General features: G+C 38.0%; 2 protein-coding genes across 2 annotated transcripts; both read right to left on the reverse strand.

Moving 5' to 3' along the window:
• Positions 1–801: 801 nt before the first annotated feature.
• LOC109240432 lies at positions 802–3,537 on the reverse strand. Its single transcript, XM_019407081.1, has 3 exons — positions 2,529–3,537; positions 1,571–2,365; positions 802–917 (listed from the first exon to the last, which is right to left on the reverse strand). Exons 1-3 carry the CDS (start codon positions 3,535–3,537, stop codon positions 802–804), a joined length of 1,920 nt encoding a protein of 639 aa, XP_019262626.1.
• An 11,777-nt stretch (positions 3,538–15,314) lies between these two features.
• LOC109240433 lies at positions 15,315–18,198 on the reverse strand. Its single transcript, XM_019407082.1, has 3 exons — positions 17,562–18,198; positions 16,283–16,630; positions 15,315–16,195 (listed from the first exon to the last, which is right to left on the reverse strand). The coding sequence occupies exons 1-3, from the start codon at positions 17,988–17,990 to the stop codon at positions 15,563–15,565; spliced, it is 1,410 nt and encodes a 469-aa protein (XP_019262627.1). The 5' UTR covers positions 17,991–18,198; the 3' UTR covers positions 15,315–15,562.
• Between the last annotated feature and the right edge of the window lie 1,242 nt (positions 18,199–19,440).

A 19,440-nucleotide genomic window follows, 5' to 3' on the forward strand; every position in this document is an offset into this window, starting at 1 on the left:
AATAGGCACGAGAAGCAGTTTAGACACGAGTCTCGTACCAATTCAAGTCATTTAAAGCCAGTGGGTCGAAAGGCATTGAAGACATGGATCTGAAGACAAAAAGGAGTCCAAATTCAGTATTAAATACCTGATACGTTAGAAAATTGGTATTTAATAGGAATGATTGTGTAACGGCTCATTTAATATCATTTATTGTCCATAATTGTCTCATTAAAGCTTAGGTCTCATTCCTTTACCTAGAATTAACTATAAAAGGAGGAAGTTATATTGGGAAAAGGGCATCATTGACATCATACTGAAATAAAAACTTGTTTACTGCTTTATTATTATTCTCAGAAAATCTATTATTATTTTTTGGTCTCTTGATTATCAGTAACCCAATTTTTCATCTCAAATTCTAGCTTTATCCAAAATATTATTTCTTTGGTGAAACAAGCTCAAATTCCTTGATTCAAGCAGTAATAAATACAATGTGGATATGTGGTCCTTCCCACTCATTGCTGACCACACCATCTTCAGAATGGCCAAAAAAGAAAACAAATAGTTTCCAGTACACAAAAGCTAAATTTGTTTAGTTGATACTGCAATTCGTGCCTGGATTATCACTGAATCAACCTCTCAAGTAGTCGAATATAAAGACCAAATATTCTAAATTAGAAACAATACGAATGGAATTTATTTCTTAAAAATGATCAGATCCGCACATATATTATAATATATTGAAGGTGGGCAAAATTTTGATTATACGATGATTAGGTTAAACTAGGTACAATAACTCAAGGGAATTAATGTTCAGTTTCACTACACTGACTGAGCAAATACAGCTTTCTTGTTTTCTCTGGTTCTTCCCAGCTTTCTCCTACTAATTATTTCACCCTTAGCAACCAGCTGAGGTTCTTCTGATATACTGGACAGCCCTGAAAAATTAAAAAATAGAAAAAAAGTTCACGTGTACCATTAATTCACCAAAAATAATTTTTGTCAGTCACATACTCACATACATAATAAATTTGAAAAGCTGCAAAAATGGTTTACATTTTTAAAACACATTTGGACTTCTCCGACGGTGAATTTTTTTTTTTAATATATAATCATGTCATTTTATAAGGTAATTACAGGTAAATCTCTAGGTTAAACATTTAATAAGTAACCTAACAAAATAACGACTGACAGGTTAAGTACACTAATAGAGTAAAAAAAACATTTACACTATTAGTGTATATAATAGTAACGCTGCGTATAATAGATCCGTGTGGTTCGGCCCTTTCCCAAACTTTGTGCATAGCGGGAGCTTAGTGCACTAGGTTGTCCTTTACTATTAGTGTATAAAAGGGCAGCCCGCTGCGCTAAGATCCCCGCTATGCGCGTGGTCCAGGGAAGGGCCAGACCACAAGGGTGTATCGTATGCAGCCTTACCCTACATTTATGCAAGAGGCTATTTTCACGGCTCGAACCCGTGACCTCCTGGTCACATGACAACAACTTTATCAGTTAGGCCAAATGCTCTCCTTAACTTAAATATGTGGCTGTATTTTTATAACTTCCCACAACATAAAATCTTGAAAAATACCTTCCATGAAACTCTTCCTTTGCAATAGAATTCCAGTAACTCTGCCATTCTTCTGCTCCTTTTGGCTTATTTCATGTGGTTGATTTGGTTTTTCACTGAGATCAACAAAAGTCTTCAATTGAGCATTTTTAAAAAGCCAAGTTGACTCCATCTGCTTATTAATCATTCTAACTGCATAATAAGGGATTCTCATATTTTTCTTCATTGAATCCATCTTAAAACAACAGTTAACAAACATAATACAATCCATCAAACTCTCTTTAGCCAATCCTTTCATATCATATGCTTGTGATCTTCTCCAAAGACTTTTGGAATGAGAATTAGTTGGAGATGAAATAGAAAGAGCTTTTGTTGTATCACTTATAGCATCATCAACCTCTCCTAACAACAATTTGCATTGTGCTCTATTGCTATAAAGCACAACTCTTTCTTTTCTGAATCTTAATGGACATAACTCCAATGCCTCATTATATTTCATTAGTGCTTCTTCAATATTTCCTAACCAAAAACTGTGGTTCCCTTGTTGCTTCATTAGACTTATCATTACCCTTTTCTCTTCAAGTTTTTCATCACTCATATTTTTCTCCCTTTTCTTCTTATCTACCTTCAAATCCCATATTTCTTCAAGAATTTGTTGAACACTAATATTCTTGATTTTTACCTTTCTTTGTTTGAAATCTGAAAGAAGAGTTCTTGTGATTGTATTACCAACATTTGATTTCCCTCCAAGGGTCTTAAGTTCAACCAAATCAACAAGACACATGGAAGCTAGCTCAAGAACTTTGTACCTTGTACCTGTTGAGACATAATATGATTAAACAATTAGAAGTGTGCTTTCTCTACTAGCTTAAGCTTTTAGATGAGGTGATGCGCATGTTGAACATAATATAAGTAAATAGTGAAAAATGTGCTCTCTTTAACAACGTTTAGATGAGGTGGTGACACAGTTCAGCAGTACCTGAATCTGCGAGAAGCAGTAGTAGGCAATCTATTCCCATATATTGCCAATCATCTGAAGATCTTGAAAGATTACAAAGATTCTTGATCACATCCTTTGACTCTGCTATATATCTTCTTCCATCTTTGTTATAACACAAAACTCTAATTAATCCAACCCCTCCTGGTGAAGTATCATTAGCCAATCCACCCCACATGTCACTCAAGTCCTTGAGAAATTTTTTCTCACAAATGAGATTTAAGCACCTTTCTTTAATTGCAAAACAATTTAGAAGATGCAAACTCCAACATTGAAGCTGACTAGCCCATTCCTCAGCTTTCCTATTTTCCATTTCAAGACCTCCAACTCCTCTAGTCAACAAATCACAATGATATTTTAACCTCATACTTAAATCCTTTACTCCAACAAACTCTTTGTACACAACTTCAAGACATGTGGAAGCTAATTTCATAGCCAACTTAACAATTTCTTCCTCATAAATTGCCACATTTTTGAAAGTTTTTTCATAGCTTGCTAAATGACCAAGTGCTCTAACAGCTACCCTTTGTTCAACCCAAGTCATATTTCCCTTCAAAAGCTCTAACAATGGTATTAGGACACCTGAATCAACTGCTTTAATAGCAAACTCAACATTGTTCATAGTATAAGAACCAATAATATGAGCTGCATAATAGGGAATATAAATGTTCTGATTTTGATTAAGCCAAGATTTGTAAGTAATACCTTTGTTGATTAAGCTTGCCATGCATTCAAAGATACCGAGAGATGGAAGCTCTTTGTCATTAGGTTGTGACATAGCCATGGTCCAAAGGCCACTTAATACTAGCACAAGTTCTTGATCTTCAATCAAAGGCATTTTTTTGAAGTAGTTCTTGATTCCATTGCTCCTAATTGGTGAGTCTGGTTCCTTAATAATGCAAAAGAAACAACCACCAGGGTTATAGCAGCATTTCTCATTTACACTAGGCGTAGTGTTTGGCACTTTATCTTTTTTCTTGAGAGAATTCATGGAAACAAGAAGAGTTAAACTTCCAGTACTCTAGGGTTTTCTAGTGTGTGCGCGCGAGTGTTATGGTTCAGGGTTTTACGTGTAGAACTATGCAAATTAGTACAAATAAAGGATAATAGTAGCTAGTAGGCAGAGGCGGATCCAGGATTTTAAGTTTATGGGTTCCTGTCGCAATTTCAAATTAATATACAATAATAACTGGGTTCACAAATAGATATTTAATAAAATTTTTAACAAAAATCTAGAGTCTACGCAAAAGTTACTGGGTTCCCAGGAACCCGTATACTACACGCTAGAACCGCCCCTGCTAGTAGGAACTTTATCTAAGTTGTGGCCTTTTGGAAGTGGAAACATTCAGCCGGAGCATCAGAAGGTTTTATATTAATTAATAATGCAGTAACTTGTAGTACGTAGTAATTACTTTACTTTTATTTTATTTGTTAGGATGATATGAGTTGCAGCTTAAATTAAAAATGTTGATTTATATAGCCAATCTTAACTTGTTTGCGACTGAGGCGTTGTTGTTGTTACGGTAACTTATAATAGGGTTTCAGTTGCATGTGTGCTGCTTCTTCTTTTTCATTTTTGGTTTCAATTTTAAGACTATAAATATTGTATACTGACCGGATATAGATCTTTTATACTATCGCATTATGTTTAATTTATAACCATCAGTAATTCCTCATTATATCAATCCTGATATGATATCCTAGAAGAGTAGTAATCGGTTAAATTGTATTGATAGTTGAAATTTTATTTGCATCGTTTATAACTTAAAATATCTACTTTAATATACTCCGTCAAATTAAAGTTTCATTTCAAGTATATTCAGTTTTAATCAATCAACTTATAAAAGACTATTGGGTTTTGCTTAATTTATTTTATTTCAATTTTTGTTACTCAGCAAAGCGTTTATGGTAATTCGCAGATAATAATTGAACAAAAGTCTTTTTCCATTTGAAGTGCATCGTGCTGCCGTTAGCAAAGTTGGCTCGTACATAATTTTCAATATTTTAGCTTGTTTTTGTTTACGTTTCTCCTGTTAGATATGTTAAAAGTTTTTTTGTCTTATGCGTAAAATAAATGGGGATATGTGCAAAGCTTGAAAGTGAATCTTCTATATTCACATAAAATATTAAAACAAGAAAACAGTAATCTGCATCATTGTGGCAGGAATTGAATTTCTAATGTTGTGAATCTTGTCCATTACAATTTGGTTTATATATTTTGCTAGTTGCTGAATTTATACTCTGATATAAGATTCTTGTCACTGTCTTCAGGTATCATTTGGTAGTTTGCAGTAAAATTGTTAACGAGAATGAGGAAATAAATCTCATAACCCATTCAACCTGATTCAGCAACATGGCAATGAGCAAAAAAAACACTACTGCATTTAAGAAAAGATAAAAGTATACCCAACTTTCACAGTTCCACAAGATAATCTAATCTTTTACCAGTTTCTTTTTTTTAGCATTATCATATTATGGACTACAAAATTCAGAGAAAATATTTGTTTTAAGCTTCTAGTATTCCACTTGTCACCGGTTCAAATCATGAAATTGGCCACTAATACTTGCATCAGAGTAGGTTGTGCTTATATCACACTCCTTTGAGGTATAGCTCTTTCCCGGACCTTGCGTTAACATGATATACTTCGTGCATCAGGCTACCCTTTTTTAAGCATCCAATATCTGGACCCAGTTAAACCCAATTAAGTTGGATTTGCGCCAGGTAGACCTATCAAATACTGGGATGAAGTCCTTGTCAGGACTGAAAAAATCAGGTGTCATGCGGAAACTAGTAAAGCAACCCTTGATCGACGATAAATCAGACAACAAAAGAGAAATATATCAAAAGAGACACAAATATTAACGTGGTTCGGTCAATCGACCTATGTCCACAACGGAGATGAGCAATCCACTATATCAAATGAGAGTACAAAATATCGAGAGAACAACCTCACGAAGAGGCAAACACAAGTGACACACTAACACTTGTCCCGTAAAGTTCTTCCCATAAACACGACTCTCAAACCCCATATGGCTACATTGTGGATGCTACTGAATGAGAAGGAAGGATCCTCAATTTATAGAAGTGCAAACCTTTTCCTACAAGAAAAAGGACTAGCCAAATATGGGAGATTTATTTCTTTCTACAAAAAGGAAAACCCAATTACGGTAGATATGTTGCTCTTTCCTTCAAGAGATAAGAAACCAAATATAATAAGAAAATCAGGACAACACCTAACAACCCCCTATTCCTAGGATTCTAACTAGAGACTTTTGATTGAGGATATAGGATTTTCACTTATCCCGCCAAACTCCTTGGTAATTAAAAAATGTATTTTATTTAGAAAATTATCCTGGAAGTGATGAGAGGTGATACAAATCTTTACCCGTGTATTAAAATTCAATAAGTAAATGTATACCTCTACATATTTTGATGAGCAGGCGCAATGCCTATCAATAAAACAACCTATTCTCCATGGTAAATGAACGGTCAAAATATAAAGTATTTCAAAATTTTATACGTACTTAAAAAGGTCATACTATCAAACATCTCTAAAACAGTCATCCTTTATAACAACACTTCATTATAACGGCTAAGTCTTTTTAGGAGCTAATGTTTCATGTTATGCTATAATATACGTTCTACATAACATCACTTTATTATTGCAGCCAAAAAATATCGAAACAAACGAGACTGTTACGGAGAAGTGTGACTATACTTTGTATAAAATTCTAATGATACAGCAGATCTTTAAAGTTGTGGGAAACTTCCAACGATTATAAATCTTTTAAAGATATTCTTATAGACATAATTTTGAGGAATATGAATTCCTTTATATCCGTAGTGAGACTGTGGTCCCTCAATTTAATTTGAACACTTGATTCCCAGATAACAAAAGGAATCAAGTACAAAAGGGGAATGTCTCAAGAAAATGCGGCTGCTAATATGAATAGATGAATTAGAACAAAAAGCTGGTAATTAAGCAATCTTGGTTATATTAATTTGTATAAAGAATTAGGGTTTGCCTACTAAACAAGTATCACCCGTGCCATTTTATCATGATGATTTAGTAGTAACACATAGTTCGGAGGAGGACATCTGTTTCCTTGGGAACCATAAATTAGACTTTCTTAATCTATATGAATGATAATAATTAGGCGTGAATTATAGGTGCTTTTAACCCTAAACTCGTGATAAAGGAGCCTCATCTATGTAATCTATTTAATTGGGACGTTATCTATTTAGATTTTAGAACAAGCTTTAACAATTACCTATCGTTTTTATGACTTGCCCTTATCTCATTTCTTGCGTTTTCAACTTCAAATGCGTTTGTTTTCATGAGTTTTCTTTTATAGCGGTGAGTAAGTTTGTTTGATTTCTTTTGCGCATTAGTTGGTCACTAATTATGTTATAACTCAGTTCCACTTCTTAGATCATTTTAGCAAATTTTGATCTACAATTTTAAAATACTAGACTAAATACCTATCATGAAAGAAGACTAGAACTGACTCGGCATAGGAACACACCTTTTTATAGACGTAAATGTGCTTTCATATCTTTAAAAAAAGTAGCCCGATGCACAAAGTATTCCGTATTTACGCATAGTCCGGAAAAGGGCCGCACCCCAAGGGGTGTGTTGTAGACAGCCCAACCTAATGCAAGTATTAGTGGGTGCTTTAACGGCTCGAACCATTGTCACACGTGTTGGGATCGAAATTATGGTGCATGCAGAAGCCAACAAAGACAACTTTGATGTCGATAAATCAAGCATAAAACAAACATATCAAAAGAGACTATCATTTAAAATGATTTGGTCAAGTGACCTACATCAATCTACTAATGCAAAAAAAATTATGGAGAGAATAAATTCTCCCCCTAAACAAACTTCTCTAAAAGACTATATTGTGGATGTTGTGTTGTTGTCGCGAGAAGCAGAGATCCTCAGTTTATATATGACCAAAACTTTTACTTCAAGAAAAAGATAAGGTATATGAAGGAGATTTATTCCTTTCAGGAGTCTTTTTCCATTCTTTCAAGAAAGAGAATCCTAATTAATAGATTAAAAATATAGGCAAAATCCTAATAATTCTTCCTTGGCCTAAAGTTTCTAAATAAAACTTGATCTACTTTCTTCACATAATCTTTATCATTGATGTTTGCCATGATTAAAAATAGGTATAGGTTGAAAAATCTTAGTATTGGTTGAAAGAAGCCCGAGAATGAGTTAAAAGGATCCCACACATTAAAAATAAGTATGGGTTAAAACCGACATCGATTAAAGCTCATGCAATAAAAATAAACATGAGTTAAACTGACATTGGTTAAAAGTGACCCAAACATGGGTTAGAAAAGTTTTATTTCTATAAAGAAGCAGCAGCAACGGTTTTGAATATTTGTGATTATAATTGATCTCCACATGTAGCATCTCGTTCAAAAATTTTGTATAAATTTTTATTATCGTCAAATCGGTTGCACCTTGATTTGGATCCGCCATGCTCTTATCTTCACCAATTGGCTCTGCTTACAACTTGTTGGGCTCGAAATAATATGGTTCATGCGAAAGCTAACAATACAAAGTTTGGTGGACGATAAATCAGACAAAAAAGAAGATATACTAAATGAGCATACTATATTAATATGGTTTGGTCAAGTGACCTACCTAAATCTACTACTAAAAAAAAGTTAATTGAGAGAATAAATTCTCTCCTAAATAAGCCTTAATGACTACATCGTGGATATTTTTGTTGTTTGAGAAGTAGAGATCCTTAATTTATAGATGACCAAGACTTTTTCGCCATGAAAAGAATAAGTCATATGAAGGAGATTTCTTTCTTTTAGTCTTTTTCCTTCCTTTAAGAAAGAGAGTCGTAATAGATCAAAAAATCAGAAAAAATCCTAACAACATGGAGATAATTTTACCGTTGCTCTCAATAAATATACTTTCATATATTCTTAACCCGAAATTACTGGGGAAAGAAAAAATTCCTTTTCAAAACTAACGTGGATAAAATGGAACTGACTGTTCTAGTTCACTTACCGCCAAACCATACAAATGTTGCAAGTTGCAAATAACTTTAGATTGAGGTATAACTTTCATTAGTGGCACACAAGGAACGTAAACAGCGGAAGAAAAGCTAATAACTTCCTTGTCTAGGCGATTATTCATGACTATTTACACTTTACAACTTGCACAAATATATAAAGATATTAGAAATACAAGAATAATTTGAAGTTTTAAGTTTTACCAAAAAAGTTAATGCATTTACGCGGCCTTTCAAAAAATGTACAATACGCAACAGATGCGCCTTACAACAGGCCAAAAGCGGGCCCCCAAGAAAAATATGAAAACAAACAACAACAAAAAAGCTAAGTATAAAAGATGCAAGAAATTTTTTCACTCGGCATCATCTCCACCGCCGTTCTCCCAGCATCATCGTCGGAAGGAAGTCCATCTTTGATCTCAGCATCCTCACCGGCCTCCGATGTCGCAGGGTCGTAGCCGCAGGCAAGACGAGCCTCGCGTGCCTTCGCACGAGCATCTTCGAAAGCAGCTTCAGGAACACTCCCTGCCCCCCACAAACCCTAGTATATGTCTCGTTGGGCCTCAGCATGGACCCATAGCTCATACAAACGGCGGGGGACAGTAGCAAAGGCAGATTATTGAGGAATAGCCTGGGCCAACAGTTGCGCCTTCTCGGCCTCAAGAGTCACGACCGATATCCCAGGCTCGAAGCTTCCCGATCAATCTCACCAATACGCTCCTCGAGCCGCGCCTCCCTCAGTGTGGTCGTTGCCCTCTCAGATTCCTGCTCAGACCTGAGGACGCGGATAGTGTCTTCCAACGCCACCGCCCTCGCTATAGCCGACACCCGAGCCCCATCGGCTCTCCCGAACTCGGTCACCTTCTTTTCTAGCTCGGCCACCTTCTCCGTCCATTCTGCACTCAAATCAGCGACCCTGGTGGTGTTTTATTTAAGCTCGGCTTGCAAAGACAGCACCTTCGCTTGAAGGTCTCCACACACCGCCGCAACCCCTTTTCCCACTTCGAGTTCCTCGTCATTGGCATAGAGTAACTCCTCGAGCTCGCTGCATCTGCGGATAGAGCGCATCAGTTCCTCGTCGCTTTTCTCCAACTCATGCCTAATGGACTGAGTGTTACAGCCCACCCTAAGCTGCGCATGCAGCTCACGGCACTTGTCGCGGTACCGGTGATACTTTGCGACCATCTTCAAAAAGACTTCGGCCCTAGTCTCAACCCTACGAGCACTCTCAATCTCCAGCATGTAAGTCTGCAAACAAGGAGCGGGATGAAAAAGAGGGGAGGCATCGGCAAAGGCAAAATAGCACAAAATAAAGAAAATGGCAAAAAGAAACTCACCCTCAAGGCCATCCCGGCCACACCTTGTGACAAAGCAGAATCATTGATCTCCCGAAGAGACTCACTTTCGGCGGTAGAACATAGAAGGTCGAATTGAGGAACCTACTCCAACGTTTCTCCAAAAGGTTAAAATCCGATGGAATCTCGAGCACACGAGAAGGACCTTCTGCCCTTACATTGACCCTGGTAAAGCCTTCCTCGAACATCCTCATATCCTCAGGGTCAATGTCGGAGTCCAATTCATAATCATCCACCACTACGCCCTTCCCCCTCTCATTAGCCGAAGAGGGGGCGCGGCTCTGTCGAGATGACGATGGGCCGCCTGGAACAATTGTGGTAGCCCCCAAATTCTGTCCCCTCGCCATAGCGGTCTCCTCCGCAACCGGAACAGGCGTCGCCTCCACACCCTGGCCGGTATCATCGCCAGCTCCAAATACCGCCAAAGTAGGGTCGCTCCTCGAGGGCGTCTCAACCAAAGATGCACCCTGTGACAACCTCCGCCTCTTTGATGGTGCCTCTTCGCTACTATTGCGAGAAGGCTCACCCGTTGAACGGACAGCGAGAATTGGAGTATCTGATCGGGGAGCAACCTCCAAACGAACAGGCCCAGTCGCCGATATGGTCTGCCGTGCAACCACACGTTGGGTGCTCTCATCCGCAGGTGCCCTTTGAACGGGTCGGGTAGAGGAGGCCGGCTAGCGAAAAGCCAGCGCAGGAGCCCTCGTCCTTCTCACTCCTCTCCGACCTGCCAAATGAGAAGAGATTTAATCAAGCAAGGATAAGGTAAAAGTAAATACGGAGCAAAGAACAAAGTACCACAATGAGCCAACTCACCAATAAGAGGCTTACGCCCGAACTTCTCATGGAAAGGCGCCCATTCGCGAATCCCCGCCGTATGGTAAGCAGTGCGCTCACCCACTCGCGAATATTAGCAACTGGCGAAGGAGGTACTCTCTCGGCTACAAGAACATAAATAAACCCTCAACGAGGTCATTAAAGGCAGACGAGCGATGACCATCTTAAGAGAAAATGCATAAAGTAAAAAGAAAAGAAAACCTACAGGCGAAATTCCACGTCTCAGGAAATCCCGCCGGGTTCGACATGACGTGCTTTGTTCGGACGTAGAAGAAGCTCTCTCAAATGTGGCAATTTACCTTGTCGTCCATTTTCACCACCAAACTCTTAGTTCCTCGGTGACGCATGTGAATCATCGTACCCCGAAGAAAAAGGGGGGCAAAGAGGTGAGGCATATGTCCTAGAGAGTTTCCTCGGCCAGCCAGCTCTGCATACTTGATGAGCATAAGGAAAAGCTTGTACACATACAGTGAGAGTTGAGCCGGGCACACCTCATAGAAGCGGCAGAAATCCACCACCAAGGAAGAAAGGGCAAGCGTGTACCCAATGATAAAGGGATACGCATAAAACGCGCAGTAGCCCTAGCGGTGTAAATGCACTATGTCTCGATCCGCCGTCAGCATTTCAGTATTATCAGGGATCCCCCATTTGGCTTTGAACGCCGTGAGCACCGCCGCATCCATCATGGAAGGAACGGGTTCCGGCTCGTCTACAGCAGGGCTATTAAAGTCGGTCCCACCTTCCTCGGGCGGGGGACCACCTCATCCACCGTCGGAAAGCCCACATCCTCCACCATCTCCACCCCCTCTTCGATTAGGGGTGCATTATTTTCCGGCACCAGAGCACGAGCAGCTCTATTGGAGTTAGAAGAAGCACTAGACATTTTCTTTTTGATCGAAAGAAATGAGAATGATAAGGGAAAAAGGTGGTGATCATAGCAAATCCTGACGAAAAAAGAAATTTGAGAAACTGGAGAAGAGAGTTGCAAAGTTCTCTCTTGAACGATTAAGAAGCGTAACATTCAAATAAGGGATTCTCCCCTATTTATAGGGATGTAAATGCCCTGATCAGGAAAACCAAGCGCCTCCAAATTAGAAAACTGAAAGGGCACGGGAAACGACGCAAAGCATAGGAAATGTGTGCCATAATGACACATGAGAAACATTGATGACAATCTGAACTGACATAACGGTTTGACGCAATTCTCGAAACGTCACGTCGCTACCTTGCCATGAGGTGCTCGTCTCTCGCACCAAACCGTTCAGATCTCTCCTTCTCAAAATCAACAGAGTCCGCCCATCGAGCTCGCCAAGAGGCGACCTCAATAGGCGGAGGGACTAACTGTATGGGTCAAAATCTGACCACGCTTGGATCAGCATTGAAGGGAATGACGAAGGGTCGACTGAGCCGTGGTCGTATTCATAAGACGTCATAACAACGAGTAGCTCGACCACTGTCGAGATCGAACTATTTGAAAGCTTGTACGGCGAGGAATATGTCGTGATATTTAAAGGGAACGACCCAACGCACAACGAACAGACTAAGGCCCTCTGGCTAAGAACCGTTGGATAAAAGGGAATAATTGCTATATAAATAGGGAGAAGATAACAAGAAAAAGGGGCTCTCTCCTTCAAGAAAGAGAGACAGAAGAACAAGAGAAGACCTCTGACAACAACAAAGTGAAAGTCTAGATCTTGGTGGCAAATCTTTGTAATCGTCATTGCTGAATCAGTAAAGATAGATCCCTTATCTATCAATGGCATGCCCTCTTTTTCTTCTTCGCTCTTACATTACGGAACAACGCATCAAGAATGTAAGCCTGTCGTTTATGTTTGATATCTTTGTTAACCTTAAAAAGAGTTATAAGCTTGATTATATTCTGTTCTCGTATTTAGCATGCTTTGATCTAGACTTAATTATCCTTGGCTAAGATTTATCCTTCATTTTCTCATTAATTAGTTTAACGAATAGCTTAACACTTTTTGGTCAAACATTTCCTATAAATTCTGTTTCACTTTGCATCGCTTTGATGCAGAGTATCAACATAAAAACTTATTCGCATTCAATATTTAAGACCAAATCATACTATTTTACCATGCATCAACTGATATATCGATTTACAATTGTTCGGTGATGACAGTATATGTGAGCAAACGTGTTATATGTTAAGTTGGTGTAACACGATGACAGTGTACGTGAATATATACATATGTTATATATTAAGTTGGTGTAACACGATGAGTAAGTATTTTTTCGAGTTCCAAACCTACTTAAAACTCTCTCCTCGTCTCCTATATTTCAGGGTTCCAAGTGTCCAGCCCCCGCTTTAATGTATAAAAGCTGCATTGCCTAGCAAATCTTAAGTTCACAGCAGGCTGCAGCCCCACAGTTATCAGCATATATACATTACTACAGCCTGCCAAGTCGTGCGGAAAGTGAAGTATTATTCATTCACCTTTACTCTTTTTCTTTTTGGAATAAGGAATAACATGTGTCTAGTTCAAGGTTTACCGCTGCCGAAAAAGAAAAAGAGGTGGTCAGATGTTGGGTGAATCTACTGTTTATAAAGGGAGAAATTCAAAAATAGCCAGATTTACCACTGGTCGTTGAAAAATAGCCAAGTTTCAAAAGTCATCGAAATTTAGCCACTTTAAATTTGAGCGAAAACACTGTTCAAAATCCGGAAAAATACGCCCGCAAATTTTACGGGAGTTCCAGCATAAGTATGCTTGAACTCCCGTAAATTTTACGGGAGTTCCAGGATAACTATGCTGGAACTCCCGCAAATTTTACGGGAGTTCCAGCAAGTATAATTGTCCAGTATAATATACTGGAGTTTGGAGCACTGGTGCTCCAGTCTCCCGCAAATTTTACAGGAGTTAGCAAAGTATACCGGTCCAGCATAATATGCTGGAGTTCGTACACAAATGCACCAGAACTCCCGTATATTATACTGGACCGGTCCCTGTTGCAGCAAAATAGTGGCTATTTTTCATTGACTTGATAAACGCTGGCTATTTTCATTGACCAGTGTGAAAACTGGCTATACCACGATATTTTAACGTTTATAAAATTATTATTTTCTACTCCAAATATATACTGAACTTAATATTGAGTTCACATTCATTGTCATAAATAAGTAGTCTATGCAGCTATATACTCTATGCCATTACATTCACTGGTCTCAATAAGTAGGAATTTGAGGCCAAATATTTGCTCATTGTCACAAAAAACAAGATTAAAAAAGTTCAAATATCGTGAATAATTTGTTAAAATAAAATGGTATAAATATATCCTAATTGTCTAGCAAGCTTTCACTTTCAGATTCCAATGCTAATTATATATATATATATATATATATATATATATATATATATATATATATATATATATATATATATATATATATATATATANATATATATATATATATATATATATATATATATATAAGGCATCCCGGTGCACTAGGTCTCCCGCATTTACGAAGGATCCGATCTATTCTAATACAAGCATTCTAATGCTAATTATTTATGGAAAAATTTGCCTTCGTAGGCCTTTAATGAATGATGGTGATTGCGCATACGTGTGACTTGTGAGCCTGTGGTCCAATTTCAATGCATACTGGGCGCCATTTGCATTCAAGTATTGCAATCATCATAAGACACTGTATGGTAGAACCGAAAAAAATTTGCGAAAGCTAGTAAAGCAAATTTTGAACGACGATAAATCAGATAACAAAAGAGAAATATGCCAAAAGAGATACAAATATTTAATGTGGTTCGGTCAACTGATTTATGTCCACGACGGAGATGAGCAATCCACTATATAAAATGAGAGTACAAAATATTGAGAGAACAACCTCACGAAGAGGCAAACAGAAGTGACAACACTAACACTTGCCCGTAAAGTTCTCCCCCTAAACACGACTCTCAAACCTCATATGGCTACATTATGGATGCTACTGAATGAGAAGGGCGGATCCTCAATTTATAAAACTCCAAACATTTTTTCAACAAGAAAAGGGACTAGCCAAATATGAAAGAATTATATTTTCCTTCTAGGAAAAGAAAAACCCAATTATGGTAAATATGTTATCCTTTCCTTCATGAGATAGGAAAACCAATTATGGTAATAAAATCTGAACAAATACCTAACACTGTATTCTTCCTTTCTTTTGTCAAGATTCTCAACAAAGAACAGAAGCAAAAGGCAAAATAGAAAATTACCAGATTTTATTTGCAGCTAAAATGCAAAAAAAGATCCAGCAGCAAGCGTGCCCCCTTACCATAATCACTCATAATTATGCCTTGTTTACGAACAACCCTACTGCAAAATTATAAATTGCCCATACTTTTCTTAGCAGCAGTAATCATTATCCAAAAGAACAAGAATTGAGTTTCAGACCTTAAGCGTGGCCCAGCGACAAACACCGTGTAGCTTTTAACATTCGCATGCTACTGGATACTATTTTTCAACAGCCTATGGTACATGATATGGAGTTACTACAATTCAAAGTCTTCACAGAAGGATAAAAAATGAAAAAAGAAAAGACCTACATTATTAGGCCAGAACTGCAGATTGATAGAGTTGATTCCACAAAGGGAATCTTAATTGAAACAAGAAGATATCCTATGAATATTTACAGATTGAGATAGACTTGTATAAAACCTCAAAATTCCTCAATCATCTGACCCCTAGCTTACTTACTACTACTTTACCTGGTTCTGTCAGCCTATTTATACCAACAAGACCTAAACTCTTAAGAAATTAGTGGCAGATCTAATAATTCATCTTCAATACAATGTTATTGACATTGCCGTCACGTGATTTATCCAGAGCAGCAACCTTAGCTCGGTAAGCTGCAGCAGCAGCGGCAGCCACAGTAGTCTTTACCCGTTCTCCCTGAGAAAGCTCACACGCTTCGCCAATTAAACTAAATCTTAGCTCAGCTGGAGGAATGAAACACTCTTCTGATAGGCCCGGAACATTGAATGCCACTTCTTCAATAGTCCATGCTTCTTCCATCCTGGTCTTGGTGTGACTCATAGCTGTTTCACCAAATCGGAAAAGGGTTACAACAGATCGTCCTGAGTGAGCAATCATGATCCCCTCAACAGGCCTGTAATCTTCAAGGAATGAATTGATTGTCGTCTCCCAGTAAACAGCATCGCCCCCATTTGTTTGGATTCGGGTCAGATGTGAGTCCTCCAAGTGTACAAGAAGTCCTGTTCTCTGGCTAAAATAGCCAAATAAGACATGCCTAATGATCTCTGCTGGTCCTTCACTCCTGGCTTTCAATGTATGTGGATCAGCACAAAGTTTAAGAATGAAGCAATCCTCACCACTGATCTTCTTTTCTCCCGTGCATTTTGCACTAGCAAACATGTTTGCAGTAGTTCTTGGATCAAGTCCCTACAAATAAAGTTAAGGACAGGGGTCATTTACTGAAGCTAAAGGGACCACAAAAGAACGTAATGAAGTTGTTATTCCAAAATGTACCTGAAGTGCACGTCGCAATGGTCTAACTGGTCCTTTTGCAGCATGTGCACCGAGCCAAGGGGTATGCCTCCACACAAGTTTCCCATTGCAACCAGCATGAACCTTACTGCTACCAAGTGCAAGCTCCACATACCACATGTCTGGGTTCATTTGCCAGAGCACAAATCCCCCAGACTCAGCTGTCTTAGTCGAATTCCTGCTCTTTATTACCTTCGTTGCCGTCTCAATATCTGATGCCAACATCCTCACCTTTCCCATCGCATAAGCATTATAAATCGTGTTTTGAAGTTTCTGTCCTCCAGAGGCTGCAGTATACTGCTGCAATATATACTGAGCAGACGAAGTCTCCTGCAAATTAAAAGTAACACACACTTCAATTAACTAAGCCTAAATCCAAAATAAATTCATAGTCGTACATATTTAATCAAATTTGCAAAAAGATGAGAACTAAAAACAACGGCAGAACTCAAACAAGGACCACCATCAGGATACTATGCCCAATTATCCTCACATTGCATTAAATGAAGAGACTGATAGGCCACCAACTAAGGTAAGGGGCTATATCCAGATAGTCACTCCAGCCCACAAAAACACAGAAATGAAAATTTTAAAAAAAGAAAGAAAAGAAGAAAGAACTCAATGGAGCCCATTCTTGTTTTTGGACTCAATGTGGATGTAGCAAGATGAGCTAATAAAAATATTAACTCCTCCGTTATCTAAAAGAATTTATGTTCACATACAGAACTCGCCAACAAAAATGGCACAATCAATTTCCCATCACGCATTCAAAGAGAAGCCAAGAAAACAGCTAAAATTGGTAAAAAAACAAAATGACAGGAGAGTATACACCAAATGTCTCAGTTTCATACAGTTATTAATTCAATGAAGTCCAAAAGATTACTTAATTTAGAAAAAAACTGAAAACAACAATTTGTTGGAATTGAACCATTTTACAACCTATACCTTAACACTGACAACAACCTTTTTTGTCATATCTCACCCACAACACAAAAATAAGAAACAAAAACATTCATCTTTAGAGCCCAAATTTGTTACTGCATAAAAGAAGTATTTTACAAAAAAAAATGAAAACTTTCGAGATTTGTGATCTTAATTGCTACAAAACTTTAAATGTTTAGCTATAAAAATTTCTCATTAAGGATAAAAGTGAAAGTGTAAAATTAATTTGGAAATGAAAGTGTAAAATTAATTGTTACCAAATGCAGAAATGTGTAAGAATGGACTACTAACAAGGAAATAGTGAGCAAAAGATACTAACAATGGGAGTGTCTTTGATGCTGAGATGAGGCAAAGGGTCATTGTTGCTAACATGCACCGGGGCAAGCGGCGCACCCAAGACACCAAGAAGCAACCTCAGATCGGACCGTTGTAAACCCGACCCGGAAGTTGAAACAGAAGGCGCCCGACATAGTTGACCTTTCATCCACCACCTCTCAGACTTGGAGTCCCCAACCTCCGACCCGTTCGGATCCGGACCCTCCATCAACGGCGACAATGTCTCAACACATGGCCTCAGACTACCCGATCTTGAAATGTACACTTCCGGTGGTTGCGCGTGACCTCCCTTCCGTCTTCGGAGCAGACCCGAACCCGAAGGTGATGGGCTTCTTCCTCTGGACTTACCCGGTGATAATCCCCTAACAACTTCATCTTTCAGTGCTGAGAAAAACCCTTGTTTCTTCTCCATTTTGTGCTCCTAAAACCCCACTGAGAAGTGAGTAGAAAAGACTCAAATAAGGAGCCTGAGAGGGGAGAGTATGTAGATGCAGCAGAAATGCAGAGAAGGTGTTTGCTAGTTGGTCTCACTGAAAAAGGCAACTAAAGAGAGCAGAAGAATACAAAGGGTGGGCGGGGGTAGGGGTTGAGGAGGGGGTAGGGGAGGGGTATGCCGTTATGAAGAAGCAAAACATTTCCATGCTTTTGCGTTTATATAAGCGTATAATATGTAAAGTTTTGAACTCTAGGGGCACTCCTAATCTACTCATCATTCCCTAGATTTATTACACTAATACATTTTATAATGACAAATTTAACCTAGGATCTAATGTTTTATTTTTCCTTATTAAAATGATTAATTGAGTTAGGAAAAAATATTGCGAAATTCGAAATGCATACAAAGATTGTGTTTACTAATGTTATTAAATTTTTATCCTAATCTCTTCTAGTTGTGAATGAATGACACGCATTACACTAAGATACAACAACAACGCATCCAGTAATTTCTTACAAGTGGGGTCTGGAAAGGTAATGGCAGAGCCACACTCCTTCGCAAGAAAATTATACTATATAGTTAGATAACTTTTTTGTTTTATGTATATTTATCATACGTTGACTCCCCTAGATTTTTCGGTGTACTTAATTTCTTATATTTTGACATCCCTTAATGAAAATTCGAATTTCGCCACTGTGAGAAGGGTAATATATAGCCTTATCCTGAAGCTAGAAGGACATCGAGGCTATTTTTGATAAAAGTGGAAGAAAATTGCTTACATTTTTAACTAGTAAGTTTATAGACTAAACTCAATGAAACCCACTAAAGTGAAAATATTGATATACAAATTCCTTCTAGTAAAACATGAGGTACTATCACCAAAAGTTATAATGAAGTAATAACAAACGTTAAACTTTAACTCAAGATTTCAAATTTAAAATTAAGAATGAAATCATCTTTAATAAGAAGCGTTATGAGTTCACATTAGTAGACGTATTGGACAAAGTGCGTAAAACCTAAAAAAAACAAATATGAGGGTAAAAATGTCATTTAAGAAAGGTGTATTGGGTGGGGTGAAGTGTCAGTGGCCAGGTAGGTGTACACACACAGACGTATGAAGGAGGAGAAGCACAGTATTAAGCTCCAAAATACTGTATAGACTAAATGAGTGAAAGGTTGTTATTTTAGGCGCCTTCTTCTTTTGTCCTTTTTCACCTTACGCTTTCATTGGCTGGGTTGGGTAAAGTAAAGATACTCGTTTTATCACTTTTCCTTGTTTATCTTTGCTTTTTCTTTATTTTTGGTTGTATTTAAGCATACAAATCTGGAAAAATCTGAACTTTCAACCAAATAGTAAATCTTTAATAATGATATTAGCAAATTGAAGAGTTTTGTTGATCTTTTGTAACAAACTGGAAAAGTCGGT

This window comes from Nicotiana attenuata, unplaced genomic scaffold (assembly GCF_001879085.1).
Source record: "Nicotiana attenuata strain UT unplaced genomic scaffold, NIATTr2, whole genome shotgun sequence".
In the NCBI taxonomy this organism is placed as follows: domain Eukaryota; kingdom Viridiplantae; phylum Streptophyta; class Magnoliopsida; order Solanales; family Solanaceae; genus Nicotiana; species Nicotiana attenuata.

Coding starts and splice junctions, on each gene's coding strand:
- LOC109240432 (XM_019407081.1), bottom strand. CDS start 3,537: ATGAATTCTCTCAAGAAAAAAGATAAAGTGCCAAACACTACGCCTAGT. Junction 2,366..2,528: donor ACTGCTTCTCGCAGATTCAG/GTACTGCTGAAC, acceptor ATGTCTCAACAG/GTACAAGGTACAAAGTTCTT. Junction 918..1,570: donor AAGGAAGAGTTTCATGGAAG/GTATTTTTCAAG, acceptor TTAATTTTTCAG/GGCTGTCCAGTATATCAGAA.
- LOC109240433 (XM_019407082.1), bottom strand. CDS start 17,990: ATGGAGAAGAAACAAGGGTTTTTCTCAGCACTGAAAGATGAAGTTGTT. Junction 16,631..17,561: donor GCATCAAAGACACTCCCATT/GTTAGTATCTTT, acceptor TTTAATTTGCAG/GAGACTTCGTCTGCTCAGTA. Junction 16,196..16,282: donor CATTGCGACGTGCACTTCAG/GTACATTTTGGA, acceptor CTTTATTTGTAG/GGACTTGATCCAAGAACTAC.